This window comes from Chionomys nivalis, chromosome 17 (assembly GCF_950005125.1).
Source record: "Chionomys nivalis chromosome 17, mChiNiv1.1, whole genome shotgun sequence".
In the NCBI taxonomy this organism is placed as follows: Eukaryota; Metazoa; Chordata; class Mammalia; order Rodentia; family Cricetidae; genus Chionomys; species Chionomys nivalis.
Genome location: NC_080102.1, coordinates 46,265,457 through 46,281,213, shown reverse-complemented (window position 1 = coordinate 46,281,213; position 15,757 = coordinate 46,265,457). Strand labels below are relative to the sequence as shown.

At 52.7% G+C, this 15,757-nt stretch overlaps 2 protein-coding genes across 3 annotated transcripts; both read left to right on the top strand.

Annotated features, from left to right (window-relative positions):
* The first annotated feature begins 989 nt into the window (after positions 1-989).
* Chkb (choline kinase beta) lies at positions 990-4,465 on the top strand. 2 transcript variants are annotated; one of them, XM_057791740.1, is made up of 11 exons: positions 990-1,452; positions 1,674-1,782; positions 2,001-2,114; positions 2,264-2,397; positions 2,571-2,666; positions 2,792-2,850; positions 2,931-3,012; positions 3,089-3,197; positions 3,328-3,431; positions 4,079-4,160; positions 4,327-4,465. In XM_057791740.1, the coding sequence occupies exons 1-11, from the start codon at positions 1,229-1,231 to the stop codon at positions 4,399-4,401; spliced, it is 1,188 nt and encodes a 395-aa protein (XP_057647723.1). In that variant the 5' UTR covers positions 990-1,228; the 3' UTR covers positions 4,402-4,465. The 2 variants fall into 2 exon arrangements, with proteins under 2 accessions (XP_057647723.1, XP_057647725.1); XM_057791742.1 differs by having other exon boundaries at positions 1,324-1,452; positions 2,250-2,397.
* A 1,198-nt stretch (positions 4,466-5,663) lies between these two features.
* Positions 5,664-14,688, top strand: Cpt1b (carnitine palmitoyltransferase 1B). Its single transcript, XM_057791739.1, has 18 exons — positions 5,664-5,804; positions 6,125-6,264; positions 6,571-6,748; positions 6,952-7,053; positions 7,231-7,368; positions 7,453-7,530; positions 8,358-8,465; positions 8,541-8,625; positions 9,250-9,445; positions 9,704-9,889; positions 11,179-11,284; positions 11,363-11,479; positions 11,797-11,961; positions 12,042-12,176; positions 12,260-12,412; positions 12,980-13,093; positions 13,829-13,921; positions 14,067-14,688. The coding sequence occupies exons 1-18, from the start codon at positions 5,664-5,666 to the stop codon at positions 14,151-14,153; spliced, it is 2,322 nt and encodes a 773-aa protein (XP_057647722.1). The 3' UTR covers positions 14,154-14,688.
* The last annotated feature ends 1,069 nt before the right edge of the window (positions 14,689-15,757 follow it).

The window sequence follows — 15,757 nt, the reverse complement described above, 5'->3', positions numbered from 1 at the left end:
TAAAAAAAAAAATAAAAGGAGGAAAAAAAAAGCCAAGTTCCTCTTTTATTTGGGAGATTGGTCTAGAAACTTCTCAGGGGTTTCCGGGGATTGAAGACTGCTCTCTGATCAGCTCCTCTGCACACTCCCCATTCCTTCTCATGGAATCTCTTCTCTGAGACAGGGTCTCACCGAGTAACCTTTGCTGGTCCGGAGCTTGATCTGTATGTAGACTAGGCTGGCCTCGAACTCACAGGTAACTAACCACCGGCTTTCTTCCTCCTGAATGCCTAGCTCTCTTACACACTGTTAACGAAGTTCCTCCCTAGACTTTAAAGGGGACTCTTAACTTGGGGGTCTCATGTTTAGAGCTCCATATATTTTATGATTTCTGTGATTCTCTCTCTGACCATCCCGAAGTGCAAGCATGGCTTCGAGGCCTTACATTCTAATAAACCTCATCCTTCAAAGGAATTATGAATTGTGTTGGCTTCCTTTCTGAACTGACCACTAATGTCGTCGTCGTCCCCCCGCGCCCCGATATTTAACAGAAGTCGCGCACACACACAAATCCACCTCATAATATTTAAGTTTATTGTGTTGGATCGCATTCACAGTGCTCATGCGGTCCAAGCAGCGCTGGAGACGCCGCGCTGATTCCAATTACGCCTTCCAGCATTACATATACATGCTGCCTTGTGGAAGGGGAACTGCTGGAATTTAAAATTTCATTCTTCTATTCACTCACCAAAATGTTACTGGGTGCTCAATCACTCTACGCCCTAGTCGGGCGTCTCAAAACGCCGGTGCTATAAGGAAGCCGCAATCTAGCACCATCGCCCATTCATTGACCAGCGCCTGGCTCCGGGTCACCGTTGCTGAGCTAATTTCCAACCGTCCACGGCGCTCCGGATTGGCCTACGTCACTTCCTCGGCTCGGGACACGGTCCATGCAGTAGCCCTGTCTTAACCGAGACCCGCCCAAAAGGGCGGGATCAGAATGCATCCCGCCAGGGAAAACAGCCGTCGGTCTTTGCCCTGAACGCCACACCCCTGAGACTCTCACTTGACTTGGAAACAGTCCCAGGACTGGGACCACGAAGCAAGCCGAAGGCAGTCGCCAAGAGCCGAGTACGCCCAGAGAAGCTCCGGACCGGCCGGAAGCGGAACCGAGCAGAGCCGGAAGGAGCTAAGCCCACCTGAAGGTTGCTGAGCACCTGCAAGCGTTGAGCCCAACGGAGCCCACGTCATGGCGGCGGACGGAACAGGTGTAGCCGGAGGAGGCGCTGTCGGCGGCTGCCTGACCAAAGACAGTTTGCAGGATGCTAAGTGCCCAGCGGCCATCCCCCATCGGCGGCGCGCTTCATCGCTGTCTCGTGACGCGCAGCGCCGAGCCTATCAGTGGTGCCGGGAGTACCTGGGCGGGGCCTGGCGTCGAGCCCGGCCGGAGGAGCTGAGCATTTGCCCCGTGAGGTCAGGGGTCAGCCTCGGGGGTCCTCCAGACGCTCCCTATTTCCACGCTGTCAGTGCTCTGCGGGGGAGGGGGCGGGGCCAGGACCAGATCTGCAGATCGCTTTGCGGCGGGGGTCGGGATCTTCCTGGGGGCGTGGTGAGGTCTCCTCGGGAATAGGGGCAAGGGTGGGTCTCAGCAATCCGGGCTATTTTTGCTGAACCTGACCCGTGTGGATCTGCAGCGGAGGCCTTAGCAACCTGCTCTTCCGATGCTCGCTACCGAACCACCTGCCCAGTGTGGGCGAGGAGCCCCGCGAGGTGCTACTACGACTGTATGGGGCCATCCTGCAGGTGAGGGGGAGCGAGGGCCGTAACTTGAAGTGAGCACAGCAGAAACTTGTCATTTTGCATCTGAGTATGTTGATGCTCGTAGACCATCTAGAGCTTTTGCTCCTGAATCCCCAGTCAGTAAGACCAGAAGTCCCAGCTATGATGGATGAACATCCCTTTGCACCCAGGCCCACGTACTTGGCTCTTTCTGACTTGGACCCTTTGTCATCTTCCTTCAGGGTGTAGACTCGTTGGTATTAGAGAGTGTGATGTTCGCCATTCTTGCAGAGAGGTCACTAGGGCCCCAACTTTATGGAGTGTTTCCAGAGGGCCGCCTGGAACAGTATCTCCCAGTAAGAGCCCAGTTTTTGCTGTTTTTATACCAAGTCCTTCCCCTTCCTAGGTAGGGAAATTTCCCTAAGACCTTGATCTCCTCCCATCCCATGTCCCTTCCCCCTCCCGCCCCAGCCCCCTCACCACCCTGATAGGTTACTGGGTACAGAGCCGACCATTGAAAACTCGAGAGCTCCGGGACCCAGTGTTGTCAGGAGCCATTGCAACCAAGATGGCCCGTTTCCATGGCATGGAGATGCCCTTCACTAAGGAGCCCCACTGGTTGTTCGGGACCATGGAGCGGTGAGTCAAATTTGGGAATGGGACACCTACACTGACCCAACCTCTAGTTGAGTGGACAGGTTTCCCCGTATCTGTCATGGACTCTCGTGTTTCCCAGCCAAGTCAGAGGGACAGGAAAACTTGACCTAAAAAGTAGATAGGAGAGTGAATGTATCCTGTTGGGGGGCTTACAGGTACCTCAAGCAGATCCAGGACCTGCCTTCCACTGGCCTCCCCCAGATGAACCTGCTGGAGACGTACAGCCTGAAGGATGAGATGGGCAACCTCAGGTGAAGGCAGACCTGGCATTCAGCAGTGTCCTCCCCAAGCTTTGCCGAGGGCTAGAGCCAGGGCTAGCCTTGGAAGGTGGCTGTAGTCACATGGCCTTATAACCTGTGCCCCTCTCCCTTTGCAGGAAGTTGCTAGATGCCACCCCATCCCCAGTGGTCTTCTGCCACAATGACATCCAGGAAGGTATGAGAAAGTGTGAGTCTCCAAGCCCAAACTGAAAGGGGCAGAGTGCCTTGAGGTGACCACAACCCCCATGTCCGCAGGGAACATCCTGCTGCTCTCAGAGCCGGAAGACGACGACAGCCTCATGCTGGTCGACTTTGAGTATAGTAGTTATAACTACAGGTGAGAGGGGGGGGCCTCCTGTGCAGGACTCCGCTCAGACAGACCGCACAGACGGACGTTTGCTCTCTTCCCTCAGGGGCTTTGACATTGGGAATCATTTTTGTGAGTGGGTTTATGATTATACCTACGAGGAATGGCCTTTCTACAAAGCAATGCCCACAAACTACCCCACTAGAGGACAGCAGGTATGTAGCTGGAGGTTGGGAAAAGAAAAACATTTTACTTATTTATTTATTTTTGGTAAAAGGAAAGAATGGCTAGAAAGGGTAATATTCCATAGTCTCCTCAGTCCTGACTCTTGTCCATTGATCTTAGCTCCATTTTATTCGCCATTATCTGGCAGAGGTCCAGAAAGGTCAGATCCGCTCTGAAGAGGAGCAGAAGAAACTGGAAGAAGATTTGCTGATAGAAGTCAATCGGTGAGAAAAGAGAGGAAGGGCGGGAGTGAGGGAGGATGGAGAAAGAAAGGGGGAGGAGGAGGGAGGGAAGACAATGTAGAAGGGGGTGGGAGGGAGGGAGGACATAGAAGGAAAGGGGGGACGACGGAGGGAGGACAGAGAAGGAAAGGGGGGGAGGACATAGGAGGAAAGGGGAGGGGGAGGGAGGGAAGACAATGTAGAAGGGGGTGGGAACTAGGGAGGACATAGAAGGAAAGGGGGGAGGGAGGGAGGACAGAAGGAACGGGGAGGGGGAGGGAGGGAGGACAGAGAAGGAAAGGGAGAATTGTGGCAGGGTAGAGATGAAAGATGACATCAGAGGCTAACATAAAAGAAAAAGAGAGCTGGGTGGTGGTGGCGCACACCATTAATCCTAGCACTTGGGATGCAGAGGCAGATGAATCTCTATGAGTTCAAAGCCAGCCTTGTCTATAGAGCTAGTGCCAGGATAGTCTCCAAAGCTGCACAGAGAAACCTTGTCATGAATCCCCCCGGAAAAAAAGTCACCCTGGGATAAAGATTAGGAAAATGGGGAAGAAGTTGGAGCTTTACAGACTGATGAGCCTTGGGGGAAGCCAAGCAATACTCTTGATTGCACCCCCTTTTCCTGTCCCCCCCCCATTCCCTAGGTATGCACTGGCATCTCATTTTTTCTGGGGTCTGTGGTCCATCCTCCAGGCATCCATGTCCACCATAGAGTTTGGCTACTTGGTAAGCAGCCCATCAGGTGGGCATGTTGGGTGGGGCTTGAGGAGAGCACTGGGCCATGTCCTCCAGCAAATCCAGGCAGTCCCTGGTGGCTGTGGGCAGAACACAGCAGGTATGGCTCCTGCTTCCAAGCCTTCTCGCTGCTCTGCATTACCGTTTCCTTCCTTAGGAATATGCCCAGTCTCGCTTCCAGTTCTACTTCCAGCAGAAGGAGCAGCTGACCAGTTGCCACCCATCATCTTGACAACCCAACCGCACCTCGGATTCTTCCTGCAGCCTCCAGGGCAGGACCTTGGAGAGAGGGGCAAAGAAGAAGAGACCCCAGAGACTGGGCTGTGCCTCTTAAGTGAGACTGCTGTTAAAATAGCTGACCTCTTCCCCCTGTTTGAGTAGTTGCCCAAGGTGGGCATCTGGGAACCCCTGGGACCGTGTACCTAAATAAATGAATTTCTTCAGAAATACAAACCGAGGGATACAGATTTAAGTGGTTTCTCTTTAGTGCACCATGCTTAAAAATAGCGAGGGGTCCGTCCGTTCCACGCATTGAGATTTCCTATCCCATAATATTCCCGGGCTCAAGTTTAGAAGTAACAAATACTGACTTGGGGAAGAGGACTGGAGGGGGTGGGGCAACAGCGGGCCCTGGATGTGATTATCAACCTTGAGCCCTGAAATTAGGGAAAAGGCTGCACAGCTGACTCCTGGTGACCTTTTCCCTACATTCAGCTATTTTTAGCACTGATGCAACCATGCTCACGTGAGACCCTCTACTCCCCAGTCCCAGACCTTCCAGCAACCTTCAGCAGGCTTGTGGGAACCCTGCCCACCCCTCCTAGGTGCCCCCCCCAAAAAGGAGGGGGTTCTGGTTTCCGCCCATATCTGTTTTCTCCACCCCAATTTGGGAGTGGGTGTCAAGTTCCCAGTGAGGGCAGGGCGGGGCCAGGCCTGAAGGACGTGGGGACATGGGCCAGAGTGGCCAAACCCATACACCGACCGAAGCAAACCTGAGCTGTGAGTGGGGGACCAGCACAGGGAGGCCAGCCGGACCTAGAGCCGTTCCATCCCACAACTCTTCGCCTTTACTGTCGGCCAACCTTTCTGAGCGAGGACTGTGCTGGGTGCATCTAAACCTAGGCTCTGTCCAGGCCCACTCCTTTCCCTGGGCGTCTTTCCCGGACCCCAAACCGCCCTTCGCCGCCCTTGGAGTACCTGGAGCCCGACTCCTGCACCATTGCAGATAGGCCTGTCCGGAACCCCACGAGGGTTCTGCGGCGGCAGCGGCGGTTAGCCAGGCTTGGGAGAGCCCAGCGGGGCGCGTAGCGTTGGAGCACGGGCGGGTTTGGGGGGTGGTCGCAAGGGGAGCGGGCCAGGGGTGCGGGGAGCGAAGACCAGATGGGGCGGTGGGGGGCGGAGCCTCAACTAGAGGTGGATGGGCGGGGCTGGGCTGGGCTGAGCGCACTAAGCACCTTCTGCCCCTACCCTTAGGTGCTAACTAAAGCCCCCGGGATGGCGGAAGCACACCAGGCAGTAGCTTTCCAGTTCACTGTGACCCCAGATGGGGTCGACTTCCGGCTTAGTCGGGAGGCTCTGAGACACATCTATCAGTCTGGAATCAACTCCTGGAAGAAACGCCTTATTCGAATTAAGGTGTGGGAACAGGTGGTTGGGGGGGGTCTCTTTTTCCCAGCAGGTGCCTAGGCAGAAGCCAGCTGTCCGCAGTTAGTCTCCTTGTCAGCGGCTGTTTCCGCCTCTGGCCAGCAATACTTCTGGTTCTAGACAGGGTACAATAGTGCAGAAGCCGGCAGGATCGTGAAGAAGATGGGATGGGACATAGAGTGTAGATGTGAGTGGAGGAAGAACACAGTGAATGGTTGTGGCAGGACCAGGAGCCCTTTCTCAGGACTTCCCGGGTACCGAATTACATTTTCTCACTCCACAAAGATGCCTGTTTCTCCCCACTCCCACAGAATGGCATCCTAAGGGGTGTGTACCCTGGCAGCCCCACCAGCTGGCTTGTTGTTGTCATGGCAACAGTTGGTGCCAACTACTGCAAGGTGGACATCTCCATGGGGCTGGTGTATTGCATCCAGAGATACCTCCCTGACAGGTAAGGTACCTGGAAGCCACCAGTTTCAGGAAAAAGAGCCGAGACTGTTCCCAAGGCCAGGATTCCCGTAGAGGACAGATGCAGGAAGGCAGCCATTGGCAGCCGAAGAGCCCTCTCACACACAGGACTACATCTCCCGGTTCCAAGGCCCTTTGTCTACTTGATGCACTCGGACCTGGGTGCACCCAGCGAGGTCTTTTCCATTCATGTCTTCTCCAAGAGAGTTTACAGCCATCAACTGCTGTTAGAATTCCCCAAAAGATGAGCTCAAAGGGATACCCTGAAGCCTGCCTCCTTATCCAATAGGTATGGCCCCTATGGGACCCCACAGACCCGGGACCTCCTCAGCATGGTCATCTTCTCCACCGGCATCTGGGCGACAGGCATTTTCCTATTCCGGCAAACCCTGAAGCTGCTGCTTTCCTACCACGGGTGGATGTTCGAGATGCACAGCAAGACCAGCCATGCCACCAAGATCTGGGCTGTGAGCAGAAGCACCGGAGGGGGCAGGCGTCTGGGGAATCTCATTTGGGGTACCGAGCAAGAAGGGAGAGGCAGGCTGGACAACAGTGCCTGGTGCATGTTTGTCCTGAGGGAGCTGGGATGGTCTGAGGACTTGATCATCTTCTAGTTTGTGTCTGTTCTTCCTGCTAGGTCCCACCCCAACACTGTACTCTGTACCTTTAGATCTGTGTTCGCCTTCTGTCCAGTCGACGGCCCATGCTCTATAGCTTCCAGACATCTCTGCCTAAGCTTCCCGTACCCAGTGTGCCAGCCACGATTCAGCGGGTAAGAGCCCAAGTAACAAAGAGCACAAAGTCCCGGATTCAGAGGACCAGCCCAAACTTATCAGGACTGTTTTCCACAAATGGCTGGCTTGAGAAGAATGGGGTCTGGTTGAGGAGAGGTTGTAAGAAGGTTCATGTGGCGGTGTAGCCATGTCATGATAATAATTTGGCTGGACAGTACCTGGATTCCGTGCGGCCCTTATTGGATGATGAAGAATATTACCGCATGGAGACACTGGCCAAAGAATTCCAGGACAACACCGCCCCCAGACTGCAGAAATACCTGATTCTCAAGTCATGGTGGGCAACTAACTATGTAAGTTTGCCCTGACGGCCTCGCTCTTATCCACATGTCCTTGATCCGCCCTCCTCGCTCTAACCTGCACCTGACCCTCCACAGGTCAGCGACTGGTGGGAAGAGTACGTCTACCTCCGAGGCAGGAGCCCCATCATGGTGAACAGCAACTATTATGCCATGGTAAGAAGCAGAGCCTCCTAGGGCTCCTGTGTGCCCAGCTCTGTCCCCAGCTCTGGAACAAGGATCTAGAGGACATCCCAGAGCCTTTGCCTCGGTTTCCATGGGTGAGTGGGGGTTAGGGAGTGAGGCCTGAGGGAAAGAGAGAGGAAAGATCGTGGCACAGCAGTCCAGAGCCGGCCTGGGTGGTAGGGACCGTGACAAGAGGAAGAATTCTGAGACTCCACTGAATTTCTCAGACCGGTTATACCATACCCCATTGCTTCCTAACTCCTGGCCTCTCAGGCACAGGTTCTCAGCTATCTTGACACCATTTTCAGAGAGCTTCTTAAAACATACTTTGCTGTTGTCCCATTGTAAGTGAGACCACAGGATGACTAGCAGCTTCTTTTAGTACTAAGTCACTGTCTGCCTCACTTCGCGTGACTGGTGTCCATAGACTGGTGACAGGTAGCTGATCTTCCTACTGCCCAGGGCCCAGTTTCTCCTGATGTCTAAAACACACACTGCTAACCTCCTGGAATTCCCCCCATCCATGGGCTGTCTTTCTGGCAGTTTGCCACCTGTCCAAATCAAGGATTTGTTTTTGCCGTTTTGTGGTAGAACCCCCTTGAAGCAAAACAAGCAGAGTATGAATGGGCAGAGAACGGTTCTGGTCGGAGCTGGAGCCTGGCAGTTACATATTTCTGCAAGTTCACCCTGACATGATATAGGATGGAACATAGACAGGGGACACAATCCCTCAGGCCCCTGAAGTTTCCTCAGGCTAGTGAGACTCAGGTGACACCCACACAGAGGAGCCCAGCCTACAGATTCTGCTCTGTCTGTAGGATTTTGTGCTTATCAGGAACACGAATGTGCAAGCCGCACGACTGGGGAACGTTGTCCACGCCATGATCGTGTATCGCCGCAAGCTGGACCGTGAACAGATCAAACCTGTGAGTTCCATTAGGGTTAAGGGTGGGGTAAGGAAAGGAGGTCTGAGTCTAAGCCATGCTGGGCCTTCCTCCCAGGTCATGGCACTGGGCATGGTACCCATGTGCTCCTACCAGATGGAGCGGATGTTCAACACTACACGCATCCCAGGCAAGGAAACAGGTACGGGGCTACAGCGAGGCCTCCATAAAAGGAGTCCTCCCCTCCCGGGCACCCCTCAGGAGGAAGTCCTCCCCTCCCAGAGACCCCTCGGGAGGAAGTCCTCCCCTCCCAGGCACCCCTCGGGAGGAAGTCCTCCCCTCCCGGGCACCCCTCGGGAGGAAGTCCTCCCCTCCCGGGCACCCCTCGGGAGGATGTCCTAGCCACAACAGCTAGATGCCCAGCTACTGTTTTTCTCCAGCACTCCAGTGTCTCAGGATTGTGAGAAGCGGTCAGTTTGTGACTACTAGATAGTTGTTATGGACAGACTTGGTGCTGTCCTTCCAGGGCTTCCGAGTACCAAGGAAGGCAGCCATGAGTAAAGAGCAATGAAAGGAGCACAGCTGGGGTAGTGGAATTCAGGAGAAGACGGCCTATCCCTCCTAGAGCCTAAAGAAGCGGTGGGAGGGGCTCACTTGGGGTACAGGTACTAGCTTAGCATGGAAATCTACCTGTAAATGAAAGAAGGCCCAGGTCAGATATGAGGCAAAGCAGAGTCTGTGGGACCGCCTGTGTGTGGGAGATGGGCCCTTTGAGGTGCCGCCTCAGCCGCGCACCGCCTCAGCCGCGCACTGGCTTCTGTCACAGATGTGCTACAGCACCTGGCAGAGAGCAGGCACGTGGCCGTCTACCACAAAGGCCGCTTCTTCAAGGTGTGGCTCTATGAGGGCTCTCGCCTGCTCAAGCCTCGAGACCTAGAGCTGCAGTTCCAGAGAATCCTGGATGACTCTTCCCCGCCTCAACCTGGGGAGGAGAAGCTGGCAGCCCTCACCGCAGGAGGAAGGTACCCAGGGCCTGTGGGGAGGGCTTGGCCAGGCCCAGGGTCAAGGCTTCATGAGAAGAAAAGCTTGGCACTACCTCTGTCCTAGAACTGAGGGTCAGAGGTGCCCCCAGGATAGGCACATAATACAGAGTGAAGGGTGGTAAGGACAGGATACCCGAGTGGCCCCATCTCATCTCGTCTCCACATTCAGTCAGATCCTAAGATACCCTGATAAAAAGTTGGATTCAACTGCTTACCCGTCCTTATACCCACCCCCAGGGTAGAGTGGGCACAGGCACGTCAGGCCTTCTTTAGCTCTGGCAAGAACAGGACTTCTCTGGATGCTATTGAGCGTGCTGCTTTCTTTATCGCCCTGGATGAAGAATCCCACTGTTACAACCCTGACGATGAGTTCAGTCTTAGCCTCTACGGCAAGGCCTTGTTGCATGGTAACTGCTACAACAGGTAGGTGCCCCGAACTCATGGGACAGACAAGTTGTTGTTGTTGTTGTTCTTCTTCTTCTTCTTCTTCCTCCTCCTCCTCTTCCTCCTCCTCTTCCTCCTCCTCTTCCTCCTCCTCCTCCTCCTCCTCCTCCTCCTCTTCTTCTTCTTCTTCTTCTTCTTCTTCTTCTTTTTGTGTATTTGTGTGTTTTTTGCTTGTTTGTTTGTTTTTCAAGACAGGGTTTCTCTGTGTAGTCTTGGCTATCCTGGAACTCTCTCTGTAGACCAGGCCTGCCTCTGCCTCCTGAGTACTGGGATTAAAGGCACGCGCTACCACTGCCCAGTTTATAGTTAAAATTTAATGATTGGAATTATAGGCTAGAAGATTAAAGTAGAACTCAGGGTCAGACTTAATGGGTAGGTAGCATTATTTAGGGGTAAGGTGGTACTAGTTAAGGCTGGAGTGGAAGATGAAGAATAGAGATGGGGGTTAGTGAGATAGCTCAGTGGGTAATGGTCCTTGCTGCCAAGCCTGATGACCTAAGTTCAAACACCAGGACCCACAGGGTGGAAGGAGAGAACCAGCTCTCGAAAGTTATCCTTTGACCTCCACACATGCATATATTCACACAAGCAAATGTAATTTAATTTTGTTTTTTGTTTTTTGTTTTTCAAGACAGTTTCTCTATGTAGCTTTTGAGTCTGTCCTGACACTCCCTCTGTAGACCAGGCTGGCCTCGAACTCACAGAAATCCAACTGCCTCTGCCTCCTGAGTGCTGGGATTAAAGGCATGTGTTGTATGAGGCCGCTTGTTTGTTCCCAGCTGCTCAGCCCCGAAATAATCACACAGAAACCAAATTATTTGCAATACTATTTGGCCTATAGCTTAAGCATATTTCTGGCTAACTCGTATCTTAAATTAACCCATCTCCATTAATCTGTATATCGCCACGAGACTATGGCTTACTGGGTAAAGTTCCGGCATCTGTCTCCAGCGGGGATACATTGCTTCTCCTTTGACTCCGCCTTCTTTCTCCCAGCATTCAATATAGTTTTCCCCACCTACCTCGGTTCTGCCCTGCTATAGGTCCAAAGCAGTTTCTTTATTAACCAGCATACAGAGGGGAATTCCACATCAGGCATGCGCCACCACCACCCCGCTAAATTTTTTAAAAAGCAATAGAAGTTAAGGTTAAGTTGTGGGTTAGTAATTAGAATTGACTCATTAGCGTTAGCAGTATAGGGCTAGGGATGGAGGTTGGAGATCTGTGTAATTTCCCAGCTTTGGGTCTACCCTGATCTACTCCTGCAGGTGGTTCGACAAATCTTTCACTCTTATTTCCTTCAAGAATGGCACGTTGGGCCTCAACGCCGAACACTCATGGGCAGATGCCCCCATTATTGGGCACCTCTGGGAGGTAAAGGCCTAGAGAGGGAACCTTCAGGGCAGCTGCTGGCAATGACGCTTGTTTCTCAGTTTTGATTTATCCCTGCAGTTTGTCCTGGGCACTGATACCCTTCACCTGGGTTACACGGAGACTGGACACTGTGTGGGGGAGCTGAACACGACTCTGACACCCCCTCAGCGACTACAGTGGGACATTCCTGAGCAGGTATGCAGACTAGGAATGGGTGGGTTAGATCTCACCCTCAGGATGAAGGGTGCCACGTGGGCCACAAGGAGAGCGGAGACCCCAGGGTGTCTGCTCAGAGAAATACTGAGATCCATTGCCCATGTCCAGGACCAATGTTCCCTCCTCTGCACCAGGCTCAGCATGGCCTCATGCTGAGTCCTCACAGGCTGTCATTTGTGTCTTCAGAAGCTGTTGGGCCGACTCTTTCATCCAACACCTAGACTTCACACCTCCTAGACCTAGAGGCCTCCCTGGAGGACTCTGCCCTCAACTGACCCTTTTCCACCTCTTGGCAGTGCCGGGAAGCCATCGAGAATTCATACCAGGTGGCCAAGGCACTGGCCGACGATGTGGAGTTATTCTGCTTCCAGTTCTTACCCTTTGGCAAAGGCCTCATCAAGAAGTGTCGGACCAGCCCTGACGCTTTTGTGCAGATTGCCCTGCAGCTGGCTCATTTCCGGGTAGGAGCTTCTGAGGGCTGCTGAGTGTGCAGGGCGTCCTCAGGGTCCACTTGCTTGACTCCCCCTGCTGTGTACCCCAGGACAAAGGCAAGTTCTGCCTGACGTACGAGGCCTCAATGACAAGAATGTTCCGAGAGGGACGGACTGAGACTGTGCGTTCCTGTACCAGTGAGTCCACAGCCTTTGTGCAGGCCATGATGAAGGGGTCCCATAAGGTGAGCCCCCCCACCTTGTCTCTCTTCCTCCTTCACCCCTGTTTATTTCAAGGGCCACTTGACCCTTCTGTTCTGACCCCCAGAAAGAAGACCTCCAGGAGCTCTTCCGGAAAGCTTCTGAAAAGCACCAAAACATGTACCGCCTGGCCATGACAGGGGCTGGGATCGACAGGCACCTCTTCTGCCTTTACATTGTCTCCAAGTACTTGGGGGTTAGCTCTCCTTTCCTGGCTGAGGTCAGTGAAGTTGCTGGGTGTGACCTCTATCCCCTTGCCTTTAGGCCCAGAGCAAGGCCTTCTTGCGATAGATAGGGCTCTGTGGAATTAGTGCTCTTATGAGGGAAAGGAGACACACGTGTGCTTTACTGGCCAGTGATTGTACGGGCTGAGGGCAGGGAGGGGCAAGTCAGAGGGGACCAAGGCAGCCATGGCGCAACCGCAAAGTGGAGAGCTTATGCAGATGCTGAGGTTTTCAGTATGGGGTAGAGGAACATCGGGAGTTCAGGGGACTCCTGCACCACACATGCCCATTTCTGTGCTCTCCAATAGTGCCTTTTGTCTTGCTTATTTCAGACTAAGTCTTGTTATATAGCTTTGGCTGGCCTGGAATTCACTATGCAGAGCAGGCTGGCCTTGAACTCATGGGTGATCCTCCTACCTCTGCCTCCTCGGTATTGGGATTGCAGGCGTGTACCACTATGCCTGGCTGATAGGGTCTACAGTGAAGTAGTTCTCGGGCACCGCGGATAGGACAGCGCACACTGAGTGCCCCGTGTCTGACAGGCTTCCGCCTCTCTGTTACAGGTGCTTTCGGAACCCTGGAGCCTCTCCACCAGCCAGATTCCTCAGTACCAGATCTGCATGTTTGACCCAAATCAGTACCCCAATCATCTGGGTGCTGGAGGTGGCTTTGGCCCTGTGAGTACCCCAGAAGGAGAGTGGCTGGCAGCACTGGGACCCTGGAGTTTGAGTATAAGGGGTGCAGACATGGGTACAAGCACCTTATTTAGAGAGGACCCGTGTGAATGTAAGACAATAGCTGCTGACTTAGGTAGGCAGGTGCCAGCACCTACCCACTCCACCTGCCTCCCTAGTGCGGCATCACCGCGCCCAAGCGTAGTCTTCAGGGTACACGGCAACACACTGGGCCCTTCAGAGCTGTATTCTTCTGAGAACATGAGCTACTCTGGCAGAAGAGTAGTGATTGTTACAAAGAGGGGGGTGACCTATAGTGTAAGTCCCTGAGGAAGCCCCCAAACACAGGGGCAGAATCCTTTAGAAGAAACAGAAGTTCCAGTCTTGGAACCAGAGGCAGAGTCCTTCGGTTTGCACACTATTTCCTGGATTAGGAGAGTGGGGCTGACCTCAAGAATGCAGTGTCCACAGTGGTGGCGCACGCCTTTAATCCCAGCACTTGGGAGGCAGAAGCAGGCAGATCTCTGCGAGTTCGAGACCAGCCTGGTCTACAAGAGCTAGTTCCAGGACAGGCTCCAAAGCCACAGAGAAACCCTGTCTCGAAAAAAACCAAAAAAAAAAAAAAAAAAAAAAAAAAAAGAATGCAGTGTCCAACATGGGCCCGCCTCCTGTGAATCTTGTGGGAAGGGAAAAATACATCGATTTGACTTTTGGGTCTTGTTTGCTTCTTGTCCCCAGGTGGCAGATGATGGTTATGGGGTTTCTTACATGATCGCAGGTGAAAATACTATGTTCTTCCACGTTTCCAGCAAGTTCTCAAGTTCCGAGACGGTGAGTCTCCCCTGTTCCCATTTGGGGTGGTCTCACAACGAAGCGCTACCCGGGGTATCCCAGAAGCACACTCCATCCTCTTGTGGGTACAAAGGGGTGGGGACTGTCCTGAAAACGTATCTAAGCTCTTCAATTGTGCCCACAGAGTGCCCAGCGCTTTGGGAACCACATCCACCAAGCACTGTTGGACATCGCTGATCTTTTCAAAGTTCCCAAGAGGACGGAGAGCTGAGGACGGGAGAAAGACCAGCTGCCCTTTTGTCCCCACCTGGTGGAGGAAGAGACCTGTGGCCAGCTCACAGGCATAAGGGGTGGCATGCACACATGCCCAGTTCTGAGAACAGCTCTGGTGGCAGGGGCTCCCCAGGCAGATACTACTCCTTTAGGGCCCAGCTGGAGGTGGGATTGGAGTAGTGAGAGGACTTTGATTTTTTTTCTGTCTTGGTAGATGCTAATAAAAAAAATGAGGCTGTATAGTTCTCTCTCAGCCTTTAGGTGCCTGTGTTTTGTTAGAGAACTTTAAGACCCTCTTCCTGCCCCGGTTCAGGCTAGAATAGCGGCAATGGAAGGGCTAGGAGAAAGTTGATGAGGGCTTCTTGCCCACACAGAAATATGTGTTTTTCTGGAATAATGCAGGCTTTGAGAGGGCTGTCCAACCTCTCACGTGTACTTGGAATAAATTCTTGCTTTAGAACCTTTGCCTGTTCCATGGGGCTACTTCTGTTTGTCTGCCAGGAGTGGGGTCCACCTGCCTACTCCACACATGAGCATGCCTTCTGTACCAATCTGGGCTATAGTACAACGCTACAGAGGCCTGTGGCATCCTCCCAGGCTGGAAGCTAGGGTGCCAGGCAGTCCTACCTGTGAGGGCACACAAGATCTCCTGCAGCAATACACTACCTCAGTCTCATGTATTTTCTTGGTGAAGTACCATTAAACTAAGTTGGACATAATGGCTACAAACCTTATAGACTTGCCTTCAATACTTCTGAAATAGTATTGCCTTGCACTTAGGCGGCTGAGGCAGAAGATTACTAAGAGTTCAAGGATAGTCTGAGCTGCAGACTATCTTTTCAAATTCCTGTCTCAAAAGAAAGAAACAAGCCTGATGGTGGTGGTGCATGCCTGGAATCCCAGCACTCGGGAGGCAGAAACAGGGGCAGATCTCTATGAGTTCAAAGCCTGGTCTACAAGAGCTAGTTCCAGGACAACCAGGGCTATACAGTCTCGAAACACCCCCCCCCCCAAAAAAAAAAGAAGAAAGAAAGAAAGAAAAGAAGAAGGAACAAAGAGTAAACCAATAATAATCCTTTATGGAAGGGGAAGTAGCACTCAGTCAATACAGCTGCATACTTGAATGAATTAAGATTCCAGATGCTAAGAACCCACATGCAAATCAGATTTAGAAATCATGTTTTTTGAGCATAGATAGGACTCTGATCTGGAAACTCAGTGGTGAACAGGACACTCTCTCTGCCTCTACAGAATTCTCCACTTGAAAAGGCTCGTGTGAGTAGGGGACAGTACAGCTGATGGACACAAAGCTATTTTTGGAATGACCCATTTAGCAAGTGCTTGCTGGATGCCTGTAGAATGCAAGGCAAGTGAACTAGCAATGAACAAAATTAGCAGACGGCCCTTCCCTTGGCTCCCAAAGACTTCAGTGAGGAACACAGATTACATTAAAAGTGCGTGTAATGTAGCAAGTCAAATGTAAGTTAGTGGCCAGGTGAAGGTAAGTGAGCGAGCAGACCAGCGTAAAGGTGCAGTTTCAGATGGTGGTGAAAGCAGGCTGCCAATTTACAGGCCTGCAGGAGAAAGGGATAAGCCATGTTC